General features: G+C 35.6%; 1 protein-coding gene across 3 annotated transcripts in view; it reads left to right on the forward strand.

The window, feature by feature from the left end:
* The window catches only part of GABRA2 (gamma-aminobutyric acid type A receptor subunit alpha2), a 75501-nt gene that overhangs the window by 46704 nt on the left and 10805 nt on the right, over positions 1-17992 (forward strand). For all 3 annotated transcript variants that reach the window (XM_009682015.2, XM_068942996.1, XM_009682016.2), the window contains exons 6-9: positions 1288-1370; positions 4328-4471; positions 5325-5477; positions 13854-14056. In XM_009682015.2, coding sequence (XP_009680310.1) covers positions 1288-1370; positions 4328-4471; positions 5325-5477; positions 13854-14056 — 583 coding nt within the window. The remainder of the gene's footprint in view (positions 1-1287; positions 1371-4327; positions 4472-5324; positions 5478-13853; positions 14057-17992) is intronic.

Consider the following 17992-nt stretch of genomic DNA (forward strand, 5'->3'; position numbering starts at 1 on the left):
GTAGTATTTTTGCCTGGGCTCAAATCAGTATTTGAACTTGTGTTTGTATAAACTGAAATGTTTACTTCCTACGAAGTATTCTATTCATATACTACAAATAATAAGAAATACGGTTTGAAATAATTTTGAAGATTTATTTTTTAAATAAAATGGGTCATGTCAGCTAGAATTAATACACCGTTTTCTGTTACTTTTAAGTTCATGACTTCTGTGTATGTTGCTTCTGAGGAGATTCATGTCTAAAGTACTTTCATGTTATAGATTTTAAGCAGACATTTTTATCTATGCCTATTTGAAATGACAGAGGTTCATGAAGTTCTTTCCTGTGCCTCCAGCTTTTTTCTAACTCTTCTCTCTCCTCTTTGCCTCCTCCCAATTTCAGAACCAATTTCCTGGGAAGTGGGGGAATAGAAATATGGAATATTTTTCGGTGGGGGGAAGGTAGGATGGCAGAACATAGTGGGGAATAAAATGACTGTGAGCCTCTGGGAGTACAGGAAAACATAGCTGATATTTGAGGATGGATGAAGAGAGATGGAAAAACGCTAAAAAAAATCTCCACCCAGAAGCAGGAAGGATAAGATGCAGGAACAGAGCAGTTCTTTTTCTTTTTTCTTGAACAGAGAGAAACAAAAATCTGCCAAAAGTTTTGTTCAAAATGTTTTAAATTTTTTTTTTTGTATTTATCCCCATATTTAATATTGAGATATTTCTGGTAATATTTCACAAAATGAGCAAAAGTGAATGCATCGTTAACATATTGTCATGCCTATATATAAATGAAAATACTAATCAGTAGTAGCATGGAGAATGAGTAAGAATATATCTTTTAGGAAAAAACACAAATGCTTTTTTATACACCTGCCATTCAAACTATAAAAAAAATGCTCAGAAAACTGTGGAGCACAGTCCTTTGGCAAATCAACTGTATTTGATGTGCTTTTGTAATGAGCTTTTGAGAGCCATATAATCACCCACGTACCTCAGAATATTATGAGGAGAAAATGACTGTTCTTAACAAAGTGCAGTTACATAATTTATATTTTGATTTAAATGGCCTTTTCTCAGTTTTGAGGTCAGATGTTTTAAGCTTTTCATGTGATAAGTCAGTGTCTTCTGAAGGAACACGTAAAAGGGAAGAAGAAAGAGCTGATTTAAATTCTAATTAGTTTAATATAACATTTCAGTTTCATCTCCTAAATCAGCATGAACTCTGTTCATTTTTGTAGAATTGATTTTCTTGTCTTGCTAACTGACTTAAATGCATAACGGTCTTTTGCCTTATAGGCTTACAGTCCAAGCTGAATGTCCAATGCACTTGGAGGACTTTCCTATGGACGCTCATTCATGCCCATTGAAATTTGGCAGCTGTAAGTACCTAGTCAGAAGTATACGCCTTTGGTTAGTGAATATCTAACATCATTGCTCAACATCACTTTGTTTCACAAAGTTGACTCGAGAGGTTTAAAACACAAGATAGTCCTTTTTTTAAAGTTTTAACCAGGCACATTGAAATGTTCTGTCTATTCATTGTCTCTTCTAATGTATTTGAGAGCTTTCTTGACTCCATTTAACCACAAATACTATGGACCTAGTTCAGCACTACATTGAGCTATTTTCATTCCAGTATGCCAAACCATACTGGTGAATGCAGACCTTTGTGTAAAATGTACATATTGCATTAGTGAATACGAGATTAAAGACTTTGAAGAACGCCTTAACATTTGTTTTCACTTATTGAAATATTTATTTTCTCTTTATTATTAATGATGTTTGTTTTTGATATTTGTAATCAATTTTTGCTGTGATAAATATTTTCACTAATTAGCACATCTTCATATTAAACAAATGGACTTTGATCTCCCTAGCATTATTTTTATATTGATATAGCTTCATTTACCTATACATTGTGTTCTTCTTCTTCTTGGTGAATTAGGTCAACATAATATATATTACCTGGATTTTGTACACTGAAAGGTGTTCTTTTTTTCTTTGGCTGCAGCCTAGATTCTCTACTGGCCCCAGATAAGGGCATGGGTTTTTGAGGAAGGTGGTTAATACCTTTAAGTTCTGGGTAATTCTGTATTAACTGCAGCCGCCACACGTTGCACAACAGATGATACGCTGTCACTAGTGGCATGATTCACCAGAGCTCTTTGTTTATCAGAGCATTGTGCATACACTGTCCATAACTCTTGATATGTCCCCTTTCCCTGGCAGGGTGGGGAGAAGGACCTTAAACCAAGTCTGTGCCTCTGACGATGCTTCTACTACAGGGAAACCTTAGCCATAGAGATAAAGGTCATTAGAATTGATAAAATTGTTGTCATGAAGCATGATCTTTTGCTCTAAATATATTACATGCTTAACTAAATAACACCAGAGATGTTAGCTGAAATAATCTATTGACTAATTATGTATGCCCATAGTGTAAAGTATATTCGATTTGTAAGAGGGGGAACTGATACTCTGAATTCAAAACAAAAAACTTAAAAAACAAATTTAGCCTCAAAATAACTGAAAAAAACCCCATAGTAATGAAACCAGTACTCAGGCCAAGCGGCTCCTTTATATTGGGCCTTCATTTGCATGCATAAGTTTGAAACCCTTCTTACTAGGTATATTGGACTTGGTATGATTTTTTCATTTTTGTTTACTAATTTGTTCTGTGCCTGACCATGTTTGTTGTGTTTATATAGCATCCTTCCATAGTTTTCTAGAAAACAGTTTAAACTGTGAGCAATGTGATTTTAGAAAAGCTATCTTTCTTTTCCTCCTGTAGTCACCTGTGCTCTACCCTATTAGCATACCCACAGGACCCTTATTCTTGGTCACTTTGAACAGCTGTCTCACTCATTTCTTTACCTAGAACTCATTTCTAGATTACTATGCATTTTTCAGCTTTTATTCTGGGATGGAACTTGCATGATGAATAGCGGTTAAAATAAGTTGGAATTCTGAAAGTTTTTAGTTTGGCTGAGGCAAGTCCACAAGTAGTATACATTTGTCACAGCTCTTCACATGCTGCTAATCTTACATTGCTAGGAATCAAGAATGTCTCAGTTTGCTTGTTACGCACAAGAGGAGAGCCAAACTGAATGTATCGGAGAAGCTATAGTTTGATATAGATTGCCTTTCTTCATCCCCATCGAATAAATGTAACGAAGAGTAAGGAGGTTGGGGTCAAATGTCAAATCAGCAGCTGGCAGGACTTCCTTTTTATAGGAAGGTCTTTGGAGATCTAGAAGGGAAGTATTAACAATCTCTGCTAGTGTGTGTGATAGTGTTAACTGTCCCGCTCCTAGATTTTGTCAGTCATGCAGTTTATGGCCAGTTGCATGAAGAAACTTCTTTCAGGGCCTGTAGAGATTTCTCAAATGAAAATGTCTGCAGTCCAGCAGAAATGTTGCATTTCTTTTTTCACTTCACTACAGTCATGAGATAAGACTTAAAGTGCGCTTCTCTTAATCAGTGAAAATGAATACACAATTTCTTCCATCAATAGTTTAGCCTTTTCCTTTCATACTCCATTTTGTTAGTAGGGTGCTAGACTGGAAAAACTTGCAGAACATACTCAATTTTTTTTTGTTTTTAAGTTTAGGAGAGGCATTAATGCTATTTAAAATGCAGTATTGGTTTGCTTCCATTCTAGCTTATTTGACAGGCCATACGCTAAATGTATACTTGATCTTTTATTCTCGTGAATAAACTGTGAAAGCAGCCTGCTTAATCTCAGTGTTACCCTCAAAGAGGTGCCATGGTAAGGAGTGAAACTTAAAAGGGAATATGTACCAAGGCACAGAGCTCCTACAGTTTTTAGGGGCATTGTCACAGAACCTGCTGTCCCATTTTAGGTATGAATTTCAGCTAATCAGAAAATGTTTGTGATACATTCTGAAAAGGGGAGAGTAGGAACAAGGGAAGGTCAGAACAAAAAATGAACGAATTTCCAAAAATTTAATAATGCCCTACATATTACAAATCATTGTCCTTTTCATCTGGCTTAATATAGGTGTAGGTTTTAGGATACGTATAATATGTACTCTCTAACAAGTCTTTCAACAGTATAGAGGAGCTGTTGCATTTAATTTAGTAGCAATAAATTGTGGTTAATAAGATCACAAATCAGTGCCCTGGTCCCATGCTGCAATAGGCACTCAGCCTACAGTAAAGCTATTTTAAATGGCAAAAGCATTTTTTACCATATCATTTCAGGGTTTTCTGGGGAAGATAATTAAATAGCTCTCCTAATCATATAAGTTTTGATGTTGCAAATAATGGAAGCTGTTTAGTCTGAATCGCTGACAAAATGTTTTGTTTCCCACAGATGCATACACTACTTCAGAAGTGACGTACATTTGGACTTACAATGCTTCAGATTCAGTGCAGGTGGCACCAGATGGTTCAAGATTGAATCAGTATGATCTTTTAGGCCAAACAATCGGAAAGGAGACAGTTAAATCAAGTACAGGTTAGTAAAAAATATTTAAAGAAAAAGGCAATCCCTTGACTATAGAAAACAGTAGGAATCCCTGTTGGTGCTGGAATGCTACTGAAACAAATTATTACAACGTGTGAGCTATTAGGCATAGTTTATTAATGTATACGTACAAGTAGCACGTATAGGCACTTTCTGATTCTTTCAAGTTAATAAGTAACAAATGATAGTAGAGGTAACTACTCCCCAGTCACTGTTTTAATACGCTATCTGGAGTCTAATCTTGAATCCTAATAAACTATTTTGTTTGTAACTCAAGCCTCAGATAGTTCTTTTAATTTAGCATGGTAAACAGCAGTTTTTGTCTACTAAATAGTAAAGTGTTCTGGTTTCAATTTTTTTTCTTTCTTCGTGTTTTTAATACTAAACATTGGATTATTCTACCTGGTTTAATAGAGTACTTAATAGATAAAGACTTCCTATATGTGCAGGACTTGGTTGGATCCCCTGCTTGCCTTCTGACTGTAGAACAAGGTCTTAACATGCCTTTATATGAACACAGAGGGGTGGTATATGCAGAATTCTGCAAGACTCAAATTCTTTTCCTGGCTTACAGTACTTCCTGATAATAAGAAATCGGTCCTACAAGGTACTGTGCAGATTAACTATTGATCTTTCCTGGAGTCCAGTGGGAACAAAATGTGGCTGTGTTCTATGTTGAAATCTAGCTTGTATTCTGTAGGATGCTTTCTACTAAAAAATATGTTTTGTGCAATTTTACCACAGCACATTTTGTTCACATAAAAATACCAAACTTTCTTTTACCAAAAAATGGAATTTCTTACGACAATAACCTTCTCATTGTCTTTTGTTTGTTGTACATTAGGTGAATATACAGTAATGACAGCTCATTTTCACTTGAAGAGAAAAATTGGTTATTTTGTCATTCAGACTTACCTTCCCTGCATCATGACCGTCATTCTCTCTCAAGTGTCATTCTGGCTGAACCGAGAGTCTGTACCTGCGAGGACAGTCTTTGGTGAGTATTCTGAGTAGCGTTCGCTTTGTTTGCAGCAGCTGAAGCTGTTAGGCTTGGCAAAGGCCTTTATGATTCAAGTTAGTGTGTTTGTAGAATATGATACTATTTCTAGTCCAGACAGCTTTCGTGTGCAGCTTACAGATTTCCAAAGAATCCCAAAGTTTTTAAAAAAGTTAGCACATCAGAGAACTGCCCATATATCCTTGATTTTCTTAAGAGGAAAACGTTTTTGCAGGATGAAAGAATATAATATAATAATGTTTCTATTTAAAAAGTGAATTTAGATTCTTTTCTGAAATGTGGCATTGACATTGATGAAAATATTTTGGTACTTAATAGTTAAGCACATCTCTAGATACAAATTAAAGATGTAAATTATTGAAAAGTTTTATACTTTGCAAACTGCAGTTCATGAGTAGGGACCCTATTCTGGGCATCTGGGCAAGTCTTTCTCACTAATTCGTATTGGAGTGCACCGTAAAGCAGTGAACAACTTCAACAGTGCAAAATAAAGGTGTTTACCTTACATTAAGGTCTTATTCTCTTCTTTATTAAAGCAAAGCAAAAAATATCTGTCTTTCTTTGCATAACTTACAGTTCTTTTAGTTTGTTCTCTTTTAAAGAAAAAGAGAGTAGCACTATGAAAAGAAAGTAATGTCTGTATGGAATCAATCACCAAAAATGCTACGTAAAATCATGTGATTAGTTCTCAGTAAGCAGCCATACACTCTTCAAATAAGAGGGCAATTAATCAAATGCATGTTAAGTATGATGCACAATAAAGCACTCACTGTCTTTCCTGTCAGACAAAATGCCACACAAAGTATCATGAAAGCTGCAGATTCAGATATGAGCCCTACTGAAGTCAGTTGGAATGGGTCAGTAGTTCTTGCGGGACCAGAACTCTACCATGTTTTCTTAGGCAGTTAACAGAAAGATATAGTTTTTTTTTTCGTTCTTCAAAGTCCTCTGTGAATTTTTCCATTTCTGCTTGTCACAATACGTGTGTTTATGCGTCTTTCCTGCCCCATTCTGTTTGCCAGCCTTGCAGGCACCCGGTCAAATCCTTCTATATCTCTGTGTTTTCCATTTTCTATATCCCTACCTAAAAATTTAGAACACTCTACCTAGTTTGTCCAAAAATATAATCTCTCATCTTCTCTTCCTAAAATACACTTTTCGTTCTAGTGTCATCAGCAGCAAGGCACAGATCATTCTCCTGGAACGTTACGTCCCTTCCTGCATACCTTTTTCTTTTTCATCATTTATTTTTTATTTAATTTATGTGGTTGGGAAAGAATTAGTCTGCATAGGAGCCTGTTGCTTTACCCTGCCTAGGCTCTAGCGTAATATGGATAATGAATAGTTGTGATATGTGATCATCTTGCCTGCTTCAGGATGTCTTGGGCAAACTGGGTGGAGTGGCTGCAAGAACAGAATCACATGGTCCAGTGACATAATTTAAAATTTATTTACTCAGCAAAATAGGTATAGCAGGTGGATATATTCTAATATTTCTATCTAGCACACATACACACACACACACACACACACACACACACACACACACACCTCACACTCACGCCAATCAAGGCCCCATCCCCTCCAGGTCAGTTTATGCTGGCACTATGAACCCAGGGGAACAGGGCAGTCACTTTGGCTGGTTGATATGCCTGCGTTCTGGCTGGCAGCCTGGTCCCTGCACACAGTGATTGCACCTCAAGGCTTAGCCTTCTGCACAGGATCAGATGTCCCCTGAGGAGAGATTTTTCTGAACTATTTACTACACCCTAGATGAGATTGACAGCATAAGCCACCAATGGCCTCTCTAATTATGTAGCCCCAGACCAGTCTTCTTGACTTTCTCTATATCCACAGGCAATTAGCAGTTGTCACTGAGGTTCCTGTTACTATCCAGTTTCCTGGCTAAATGTGTTACAAATTAGCGACAATTTCATAACAAAGTTCCTCTATTGCTTTTTTTTTTTTTCCTGACACATGCTGAATTAATCTGCCCAGCTAGAGCTGGACAGATGAAGCCAAGGTCGCATTGGTTGGGTGATGCTTTCAGGTAGGCTCCACCTGGTGAAACAGGAAACCCCTAATACAGCTACTTAATTTTCAGGTTTTATATGGTAGCCACTTCCTAGATATCGATTTCATTGGTATTGTGTAATAAATATAGCAATTTTAAAAATTAACAAGTAAGGATTTTGCTAAAATGTTTTTCAGAATCAGTGAGAAACTTATTTGAAGTATCTTTTTGAAAGCTACTGAGTTTTGGGAAGGTCTAAATGTTCAAGTACTGTTCCTTTCGAAGAAACATAACTTTAAGTTATTCAAAGCCAGCACTTACCATTTAGTATTTCACGTTTGAGAGGAATTTTCTTTCTCTTTTCTGTCCTCACAAAATGTACTTTCATGTGTGTAGGTTAACATTAAGGACTTGGTATAATGAAGCTTCTTTTATAGTTGAGCTCTTTAATCCCTTTAATTTATGGCATCTATTTAATATTGTTGACCTAAGCTATCCCAAATGAATTATGGTCTAATGTTATATTACTTCCACTTTGCTTTAAATTATTGGAAGAAGAAAGTTTTACCAGTGTTAATTAAATAAGTCTTGAATGTGTTTTCCATAACAGATACATTTGAAAAGTATTTGACTTCATTTTTAAGTAAAAGGGAGTAAGCCTGCTTCATAGTGCCTTTGTTTAGTGCGAGATTACAATCTATTTCATTCAGTAATGTGTTTATTGTTATACATTTATTGTCAACAATATTAGCAAAACTAATCTATAGTTTATTAAATTCTCACTTTATTTGTAATGTGTCATAACATTTAGAAGCATGACATATATTTGAATAGTGCTATTAGAAGCAGGTGACAGAAAAATTGGAATTTGATTTTCTTAGTAATTCACAGTGCTATAGTAATCTGTGTGTTTTAATGTACACGGGGTAGGAATGAGAAAGTTAACGTTTATGTAGTTATATATATATTCCTTGATCTCTGAAGTAGGCAAGAACAAAAATAATAGTGCCTATTACTTTTTAGTACATTGTCCAAGATAAAGAATTTTAAGTTCATGTTGTTTTGTTCTTTTGTCAGAACTCTGTTGTCTGTGATCATTTTACTTTTGTGCTGTATTCCTTTCCTCATGTTTTCTTTTTTCTTCATTTATCTTTTCTGAAGCTATATTAATTAATGTACAGTTCAAAACAAAAAAACCTTAGACCTGAAATAGACAGGCTTCTTTTTTTGTGCAAATGTAGAAATGCCTTCCTAAGACAAGTCCAGATTTCTTCTATAGTTATTTGTACATGGAAAATTGAATGGGGTGGACCCTTCCTTATGAACAGTTCTGTTTACACAAAGTATCTTTTTCCAATTTCGTTGAAAAAATCCCAACCATTTTTATTACTTCTCCTTCCACAGGCTGCAGGTTGTCTTCTGTGTCTTTAGAAACATCCCACCACTTACAACTTTCAGTCTATAATTTCTGATTTGGGAATTTCTGTTGACTGCAGACATAATACTGTTTAACTAGTGATGCACGGTGAGCATGCATACCTGGCAGACTACAAAGTTGGTAGGAGACTCAGAGCTGGTTGCAAGCAAACTAATATATCTTCCCAGCTCAGTGGTGTGCCAAGATACTAGCTCATTTTCCAAAACAGCATGATCACATGAATGTGGTACTGGATCCAGGGTAAATATCACTTGCCATTCAGCTTTGAGTATTAGCTTGGTCATACATTGTTGGGGAATTATTCCATTGCTTGGTATTGATACAGTGGAACAACATGGGTACTAGCTTCACTTACATGTAACGTACTGTGGTAATGTAACCTGGTATAATTGACTAACTGAGTTCAAATTTTCTGCAAATAGATAGATAGTATTATGGTCCCCTGTCTTCCATGCTGTTTCAAAAAGCTTCTGGCCTTTTGGGTCATCCCATTAGCAGGAAGGGAAGACAGAAAACTTCAGCTATTTTCTGAAACCTTTGCCTCTATGTCATTTAGACTTATTTGCCTATGTCTACGCAGAATCAACATATGCTGCTTTTTATTGTATTCTGAAGTAATACATATTTAGTGGCTAAATAGAAAAAAAATACTAGTATGACATATAGCCAAAAGTTATGGCGTAATATTTAAAATAACACTACCCACAGAGTTTGCGCTTATATTTAGACCTCCAGCCATTTACTCTTGGGATGCTAAGATTAAGTAGTAATCTGTGTTTCTGTAAAAGGGACAATAGTCTTTTCTTTCGGCTATATTGTTTGCATGTATAAACCTATTTAGTATTTGGATTGAGTGATCTAATTACCTACCAACATTTGCAATTACTTTTTAAGAAAAAAAAAAAAAAGAAGATTGGAATAATAGAACAATGGAAATATCCTCTTAATTTTAAAAAATGGCGTTTATCGATTCTTTAGTGATATGTTCTTCAATCATTATGTATATCTTTTCAAAGTGTTAGGATAAAAAAATAAAATTGTGGGAGGACTAACGTGACAGATAATTAGAATTGGAACATACTTTGAGGACATTTTTCAAACTGTTTGCAAAGCTGAAGTACATCTTTTGTTACAGAATTGTCCTTTGGTATTTTGTTTTTTGGGCCTATTGCTGTTATTTTCAAAAGAGATGTCCATATTCTAAGACAAGAAGGTTAGGATGTGATTTAGTTGACTAAAATCTGTTCAAATTAGAAAAAATAGTTAGCACACAGGAGGTAAATTTAGAATCCAGAAGAACTTATCCCTATCAAGGAATAGCCCGACTTTGGCATACAAACATGGACGTAAACCTAGCTGCCATGACAGATTTCAACTTTAATATTTATGTGCTAGCTCTTCCAATTTCTGTTGTATATATTTAGCTAGATATTCTTAGTTTTTAGTCCTTAGTTTTTGAGTGCCCCATACTGTTAAGCAACAGACATTATTTGCCCAAAGATGACTGTCTCTTTTAGGCACATCTTGAATGGCATCCATCTGTTCTGGAATCCAGAATATGATAGAGCCAGTATATTTTACATTTGTAAGTTTAATGCCAATGAAAGGTGTTGGCCCTGGAGATGGGTATCTTCTCTCCAGTGAACAGATGCAGTTTCAAAAGCAGCACTATAAAAATAAATCCTAGGCAATCAAATAGCTCCAGTCGTAGCTTGAAATGGGATAAACCTGCAGTGGTAGAAGATATTCAGCTTTTAGATGCATACGTTGCTGAGAACACCAGTTGTAGTAAGGTTGGGGCATATTTATTGGCAAGTAGAAAGTTGTTGTTTTTTTTCAGAGAAGGGAAATGCTGTCCAAAGAAAGTGACTTTTTTTATTCATTGGTAATACATATGGTAGCAGTTGCACCCCTCTGTCAAATCCAAAACAAACAAAATGGGGGGTATGGCATTGTAATATTAAATTGGAAGGGATTTCTGGAACACATTCAATCCCTATCTTGTATTCAGAAAAGAAAAGAGAGTTCAGACATTTATCGGAGATGGGCCCAGCTTGATCAATATAGCGGAGCAGGGAGGAATGGTATGGCTGGAAACACATCCTGTCATGAGGAACATATGTAATACTCAGGCAAGTGCCAGTGGTAGAGGCTGCAAGGTCACATTCCTTTCCCTCATGCTTTTTTCCCCCTCTGTGCCAAAAGCAGTGGTTCACGGTGTTCAAATTAAAGTTAAACTCATGACTGCTTGTAGCCTCTTGCAAGATGGTATTTGTTCTGCTAGCACCTGTACAATGCCACATTTGCTGGATGTTGAGTAAAGTTGTAATAGTTCTTCACCTGTACGTAAACTGTAGCCTTTCTTAAAGGGAGACATCATACAATCTTTATATAATCTTTGTGAAATAAATGTTTTTTTTTTTTTACAAGTTAAACTTATTCCTCTACATTAATAATTTTTCAGTCTTCTCACGTTCAACAGTTATAAAGAGGCAGGTTATTTCCATTCAGTACTTTTTGCTACAGAAGATTTGATCATACTGATTTAAAAAAACTGTTACATTCAAAAACATCTGTCTTTTGACTTAAGAACAGCAAGTATAAAAATACTAGAGATTCCTAATCTTACAAGTGTAATAGCCTAAATTTCCTGTCCAATTTCTTCGCTCAGTTCGGGTTAAGTGGATGCCATTGCTGGCAGTCACTGGATATACAGAATGAAGAAGTAAATGAAAGTGTAGAGTCTTCCATTGGCAACTGTCTGGCAATCTGCTGTTTGGTTAGCGTTTGGGACACAAAGTGGCTTGCTGAACGTTTTAGAGAAGTTGACAAACTGTGTCAACTGCTGGGAAAATATAAGATATAAATTTGTGATGTTTTAATAGAGATTAGAAGAGGTCAGCAGTTAATCTTAAGTTAGGTGTCTGAATAAGCCATTGGGGCTTCAAGAAGATTAGTTTATTCTGAAAGGTAGGACTTAAACCGAACAGTAGCTTAGCAACTGTGTATATTTGCATAGGAATAAGGTCACCTTTACTGATATCACTTTACTGATACGTTTGAATAATTAAAGTGAGCTATCTGCAGCTCAGGACCTGTGTTAAAATTTTCATGTGATAGTTTTAAATGTAAGATAGGTGTGCCTTTTTCCTGGAGATGATGAAAATAATTAAGCCCTATGTTGTGTGTCAGGAGGGAATAAGTTCTTTACAAAATACATAGTCCATGCATTTTCATACCACATAGTATGATAGCTGCTTCCTTTTCATTGTATGGCTTAGTGAATCATAACTGTGGCACAGCTGATTCTAGACTTAGGGCAACTACTTTAATATGTGGAGGCTAAAAAATAGTAATGAGGGAATTATGTTTGCTAAGGGGTCTGGATACTATATGCAGCCAGCAGGTGTTTCTGTGCCTTGTTTTCCCTGCTGCGCAGGCCTTAGGAAGCATTTCAAGGAAGAGTATTTCTGAGACTGGGTGCGTTTAGCTTTGCTCTGTCATCCTTTCTAGCACCCTCAGAGATGGAGATTCTTTACGAACTGAGAAAGGGTGGAAATTGCAAAGCCGGAAGGGGACTGAGTAGACCTAATTGCTACTTTTCTTCCCTTTCAGACGGTGGTTAAAAATTCTTCTCTTGTAAAAGAAAAAAAAAGAGCTAAGTCTGTCCTGCCAAGGCTAGGTCAAAAATTGCTAACAGTAGAGCGTCTGGCTCAGCGATAGTGACTAGTTCCTCTTGGGAACTCGAGAACTGTTACAACACTTTTATGACTTTGTAGTTGTTGAAGCTGGGACATGCTATTAGTAATATTTCAGCTGTGTATTTCAGCCTTTGCTGTCATAGTGGAGTGTGGGTTTGTTGATCTGTGCTAAGTATATCACTTTGCATTGCTTTTCATTCTGGAGACGTTTTTAATAGCATGCCACAAAGGAAACGTTTTTTTTTTTTGTCTCTGTGTGATTTAGCCTGAAATGGAAAAGACTGATTTACCTAAGGTATGGCAATTGTGTTTGTGGCTATGGGGTTCTGCTTGCTAAAAATGAGGCAGAAAAATATCCTCTTCTCCCCTGTATCCTTTTTTTTTGATTTTTGGAGTATAATTTATGGCCTCCTGCTGAGTGTTCATTAAATACAAAAGTATTATAAAGTGTTTTAAAAACCTACCACAGTACAAGAATAATCTTCCTAGATTATTAAATATTATTTTCTGGCACATCATATACAGTTATAATAATCTGGCCATTTCAAATCAATATGCTGTACTAGAAAAAAATCCATGTTACCTGAATGAAAAGTTAACCTGGTTATATCATTAAATATTTCACTGGGTTATTAGTGGAAAAGCTACTAGCAAAAACCATCGTTACTGCTAATAAAAGAGGACAAGTTGTGTGATACTCAGTGAAGATTGGTGTCAGACCTGTAGCCACTGTAGTGAAGCCAGCCATGAAAGATATATGGTAGGCAACTGTAGTCAAGCTTTCTTAAGTGAAATGTCTATGTGGTCAGGATAGTGCAAGAAAAAAGACATTATAAGAGATATTAGCATATTTTTCATGATTATTGTAGTGCTGCAGAGTATTATGATTTCCTTAAGGAGCTGTTAATAATTTTGTCCTTTGCTTGTTCTGATAGCCAAAAAAAGAATTTTTATCTGTCTCCTGTAAATAATATCTTCAGCTGGTTAAAAAAGGGAGGTTTAGACAGTAAAATAGAATTAGAATACTGCAGAGGAAACTCCAGCTGCAGTCCTTAATATGGTGCTAGCAGTTTGTCACCAAGCTAGATAAGCTTTTCTATCGTATTTTACAAACATACTAGAATAATTTCTGTTTTGTATTTTATGAACATTCAATATCCAAGTGAAATTATTGAGGTTTTGTTTTTTTCTTCCCCTTACAGGAGTAACAACAGTGTTGACAATGACAACACTGAGCATTAGTGCTCGAAATTCACTCCCCAAAGTAGCATATGCAACAGCTATGGATTGGTTTATTGCTGTTTGTTATGCATTTGTGTTCTCCGCATTAATTGAATTTGCAACTGTAAATTACTTCACAAAACGAGGATGGGCCTGGGATGGAAAAAGTGTAGTGAATGATAAGGTAAGTCCTAAGGAAATAGCCACTTTATTATAATAAAACCACTGTAATAGATTGTTTTGATAAAGTGGCTGTTACTGAAAATGTGTGATGCTTTAAATCAAAAGAAAAGGTACTAGCTGGTAAGGAGGTTAGAGTAGGACTGAGAATACCATTTAGAAATTCTGGAAGGAAATACCTTTCTTCATCCAACTGTTACTAATATTACCTTGAAACTTGAACCACACTGAAACAAAAATCATTTATATCTTTTCAGAAGTCCCCCACCAGAAGTAACTGCCCAAACCCTAAGACCATTCACTAATCCTTTTGTTTGAAGTGAGTAGGGTCAGAGTATTGGTTATATGAAAAAAGCTTTATGTGGGATTTATGCATCATTTAGATTTCAACATTATCAGGCAAATATTTTCTTTTTTAATCTATATTATCTAATCTGTGAGAGCAAGTTGTATACTAATTTGTAAACTCTCTATTTTCTGGAATTTCACAAAATGTGGTGCAATTTGCATATGGGTACATGAGCTAGCTGCCAGAAACCTGAGAAAAATTTGAACTCACACAAACTCTTGAATAACACTATTTCTCAAAAAGAGGTGCCTTCATTTTTCAGCTGTGTTTAATTTATTCTTTTCCATCCCATTATCATCTAATAAGGAGCTTAGTCTTGTGATGATAGCTTTTTGATAAAGTTTCTCAGAAAGGTGGAAAATGTTCATAGTAGGTAGCAAGAAAGCCTGACAGCATGGCAAGATTATGATGTTGTAGCATGTTACCATGCTGTGTCGCAGGGTCCTAAACATCTAGCTGCATGAGATACAAAGGTAAAATGAATTTCTTTAAGTGACTGGTCTGTGTCGCTGCTCTACCTCTGAGTTTCTCTCAAGTACAAATCATAAATGCATCTTGCAAGAATAAATGAAATCATAAAAATCTCAGCTCTATATTCATTGCTTTTATTTATTTAATTTTATGTATTTATTGTAAGCGCTGACCATGGTATGCTTTACACACCTTTTCCTCAGATATGACCATATCTCAATAAGCCTCTGTGTTGAGGTTTGTGCATTTGAGGTTTAAGCCTGAGGCAAGTTTGCCTGCATTGTACCAAGAACTTTTCTGCTCTGTTCTGAGTTCCAGCATTTTCTGAATTCTCTGTTTTGGCAGGAAGAGAGTTAAGAGAGCGTAACTTTATTTTGCAGAAAAAGCAAAGATGTTACTCTAATCCACGTTAAATGTGACTAATATCCTCGCTTTTACAGGTGTTTTAAAACTAAGCAGTTAGGCGTTCTTCAGGATTTCACGTGTACCCCCATGAAGCAGCAGTGTGTTACTGAGCAGCAATGTATTCTCATTTTAGAGATAATGAGATAATAAAACACAATAGTGAAGAATGTTATTCTAGGACATGTATTTGGCAAGACAGGGGCCTAAAATTGCATTTCATCTGCAAGATCAATTGTGATCTTTTTGTGTTGGTTGCAAAGATTAATCTGAAATTCTCCTTTTGTAACTTGAGACAACTTTCAAGCACTGATACTGAAGCAGCATTCACAAAAATCAAACTGTGGATAGCCCCGCTACCAGTAACCTACAAAACAAGAATAAGTTATGCTGTTGCTCTTACAGCAGCCTGCTTTGTGTAGTCACTATTGGAAAAGTAGTCTTATGTCCTTAAACTTCTGTCATACTGAACTGTACCTTTAATTGATCCTTTAACCCTCAACAATTTAAGGCCAGCTGAGAGATTCAGACTGACTTTGAGAGGAACGCTTTCTTGTCGTGCCTTACAAAGAAGCTGACTTGACCAAACATTTGATTATTATTATCAACAAAGTATATCTGTGAGAAGTGAAATGAGAGGTTAACTGCTGCATCAAAGACATGAGGTTAAAACTCAGAATTGTCTTACCATAAAAGCACTTTCCTGCAAGGTGCTGAACCTACAGCAAAAATTGCAGTAACGGTTAGTGAGTTTTATTTAAGAAATATGTGTACCAATTTTTTGCTTGTTTGGACTCTAAATTTATACAGCATTAAACCTGAAAATTCTGTACGTATTAGTGGGCAAGACTCCTGTTGAAGGCAACAGGAAGTTCTGTCTTATTGAAAATTTTAAGACTTAGCCCATATATTTTCTGACATAAGCAAAAGCATACCTTCCCTGATGACAGCTTGTCTCATTTGGTCTCAGTAATCCAGACTTGTTTTATCAAGTACCTGTTTTTTGTATTGGGAACTGTCTGTCTTGTTTCTTGACCTCAGCAGATGTAATTCATTTCTGTTTATCTAGTTATTCAGAAAGTTTAATCTAGGTCATATTGGTTGACCACTTTATTACTCAGTGTTAAACAGTGTTATTACTGTTTAATTCTTTTGATTTGGAAATAGCAAAGAGAGTACAGAAAGACAGAATATATATTAATTTTTTTGATAACCAAGGATCAAAAAACTGGATGCATGTACTCCATTTAAAAACTATTAATAATGACATCCAGAAGATTTGAAATTCCTCACAGAATTTCTTACTTTCTCGATAAACAAAATGAACTGGTGATACTCCTGGATTGTGTCAAGCTTTATAGCTCATCATGTTAATAACACAGAACAAACGCTAAAGCTGACTTGTTGTCTTAACTGACTTACTATATTATGTAATTTTATCCTGTCCTAGTCTCTCATTCTGCTAATGGAAAAGGAATTCTGCTGACAAAGAAAACTCCACTTTGTGTGGTTGCCCCTAAAATAAGATATTATTTGCTTCCTGAATGATAATGGTAGATGTGAAGCAAAGTTTATTTAACCAATGGTTTCTCAGGACTTTAAATGCATAAAGCACAATACATAAAAGGCAAAATGTTCAGTTAATGGTAAAGGGAAATGAGAGAAAATGAGTACATCATTTGTAATTCTCTGTAGCTTCTAGAAGGGCACAAACTATCCACAGCTTCAAGATCCATCCACTCACTCTAGAAATAGATCCTGAATCACTTACTACAAGATTATCAGCATGTCAAGAAGCTTTTCTGACTGTGGTATTGCCACTGCCTTGTAATAATATAGGAAGCCCTTATGAGCTCTCTGATCATCCTTTGGCTGTCCCTTTAAATTAACGCAACACTGTTGTTGCATGATCTTGGAAGTGGCAGCAGTTTAATGGCTAGATAGTATTCTTTCCATAGGGAAGAGACTGTACAAGCAAAATTCAAGTGCCCCAGTATCAACAACGTATCTGATTTGGATTGTATTTCTTTTGAAATTCCTTTTTTTTTTTGGATAATGAAGTAGATGATGTAGTCTGCTTTTTATCCCTTGGAAGTCTGATGCATCTTGTTAGGAGATCTAGTTCTGTCCTCAGAGAGATATCACACTGCCCTTTTCTTTTAGTGTTAGTATTTCTCTACTACTCTTGAACCATCCATGCTGATTATTTAATGTCTATTGAAAATATTAGCAGAACCTCTGAAAGCCTATAAAATACACATGATTAACCAAAAAAAGACATTATTCAAGTACTTAAAAATTAAGAACGACTTTGGGAACAAAATTAGTTTTTCCATTTTAGGATTTATATACCATTGAAATGTCTATTTCTCTGTTTTTTTCAAATTGACTAACAACAAAAGCTAAATTTTTAACATATTGATATTTTCTCTTATCATGTTTAGTTCATCTTTATTATGCAAGTCTCATTAATGAGATTATAGATACTTTTTAAAACTACACTATCTGAAAGGAAGGAATTACAAATTAACTAGGATGTTCCTCTCCAGATTTGATTTGATAATTTTTTTCTTATTTTTGCCAAATGCATCCATGCATCTGATACTAGGGTTATTCTTTGCCAAATAAAGTGAAATATGTTTGCTCAATGACAGTCATCGGTGTTCATGTTATACTGGAAATTCCATCTAAGTTCTGTTAGCACAGCAATTGTCTCAC

The sequence above is a fragment of the Struthio camelus genome, chromosome 4 (genome assembly GCF_040807025.1).
Source record: "Struthio camelus isolate bStrCam1 chromosome 4, bStrCam1.hap1, whole genome shotgun sequence".
NCBI classification, from domain to species: Eukaryota; Metazoa; Chordata; class Aves; order Struthioniformes; family Struthionidae; genus Struthio; species Struthio camelus.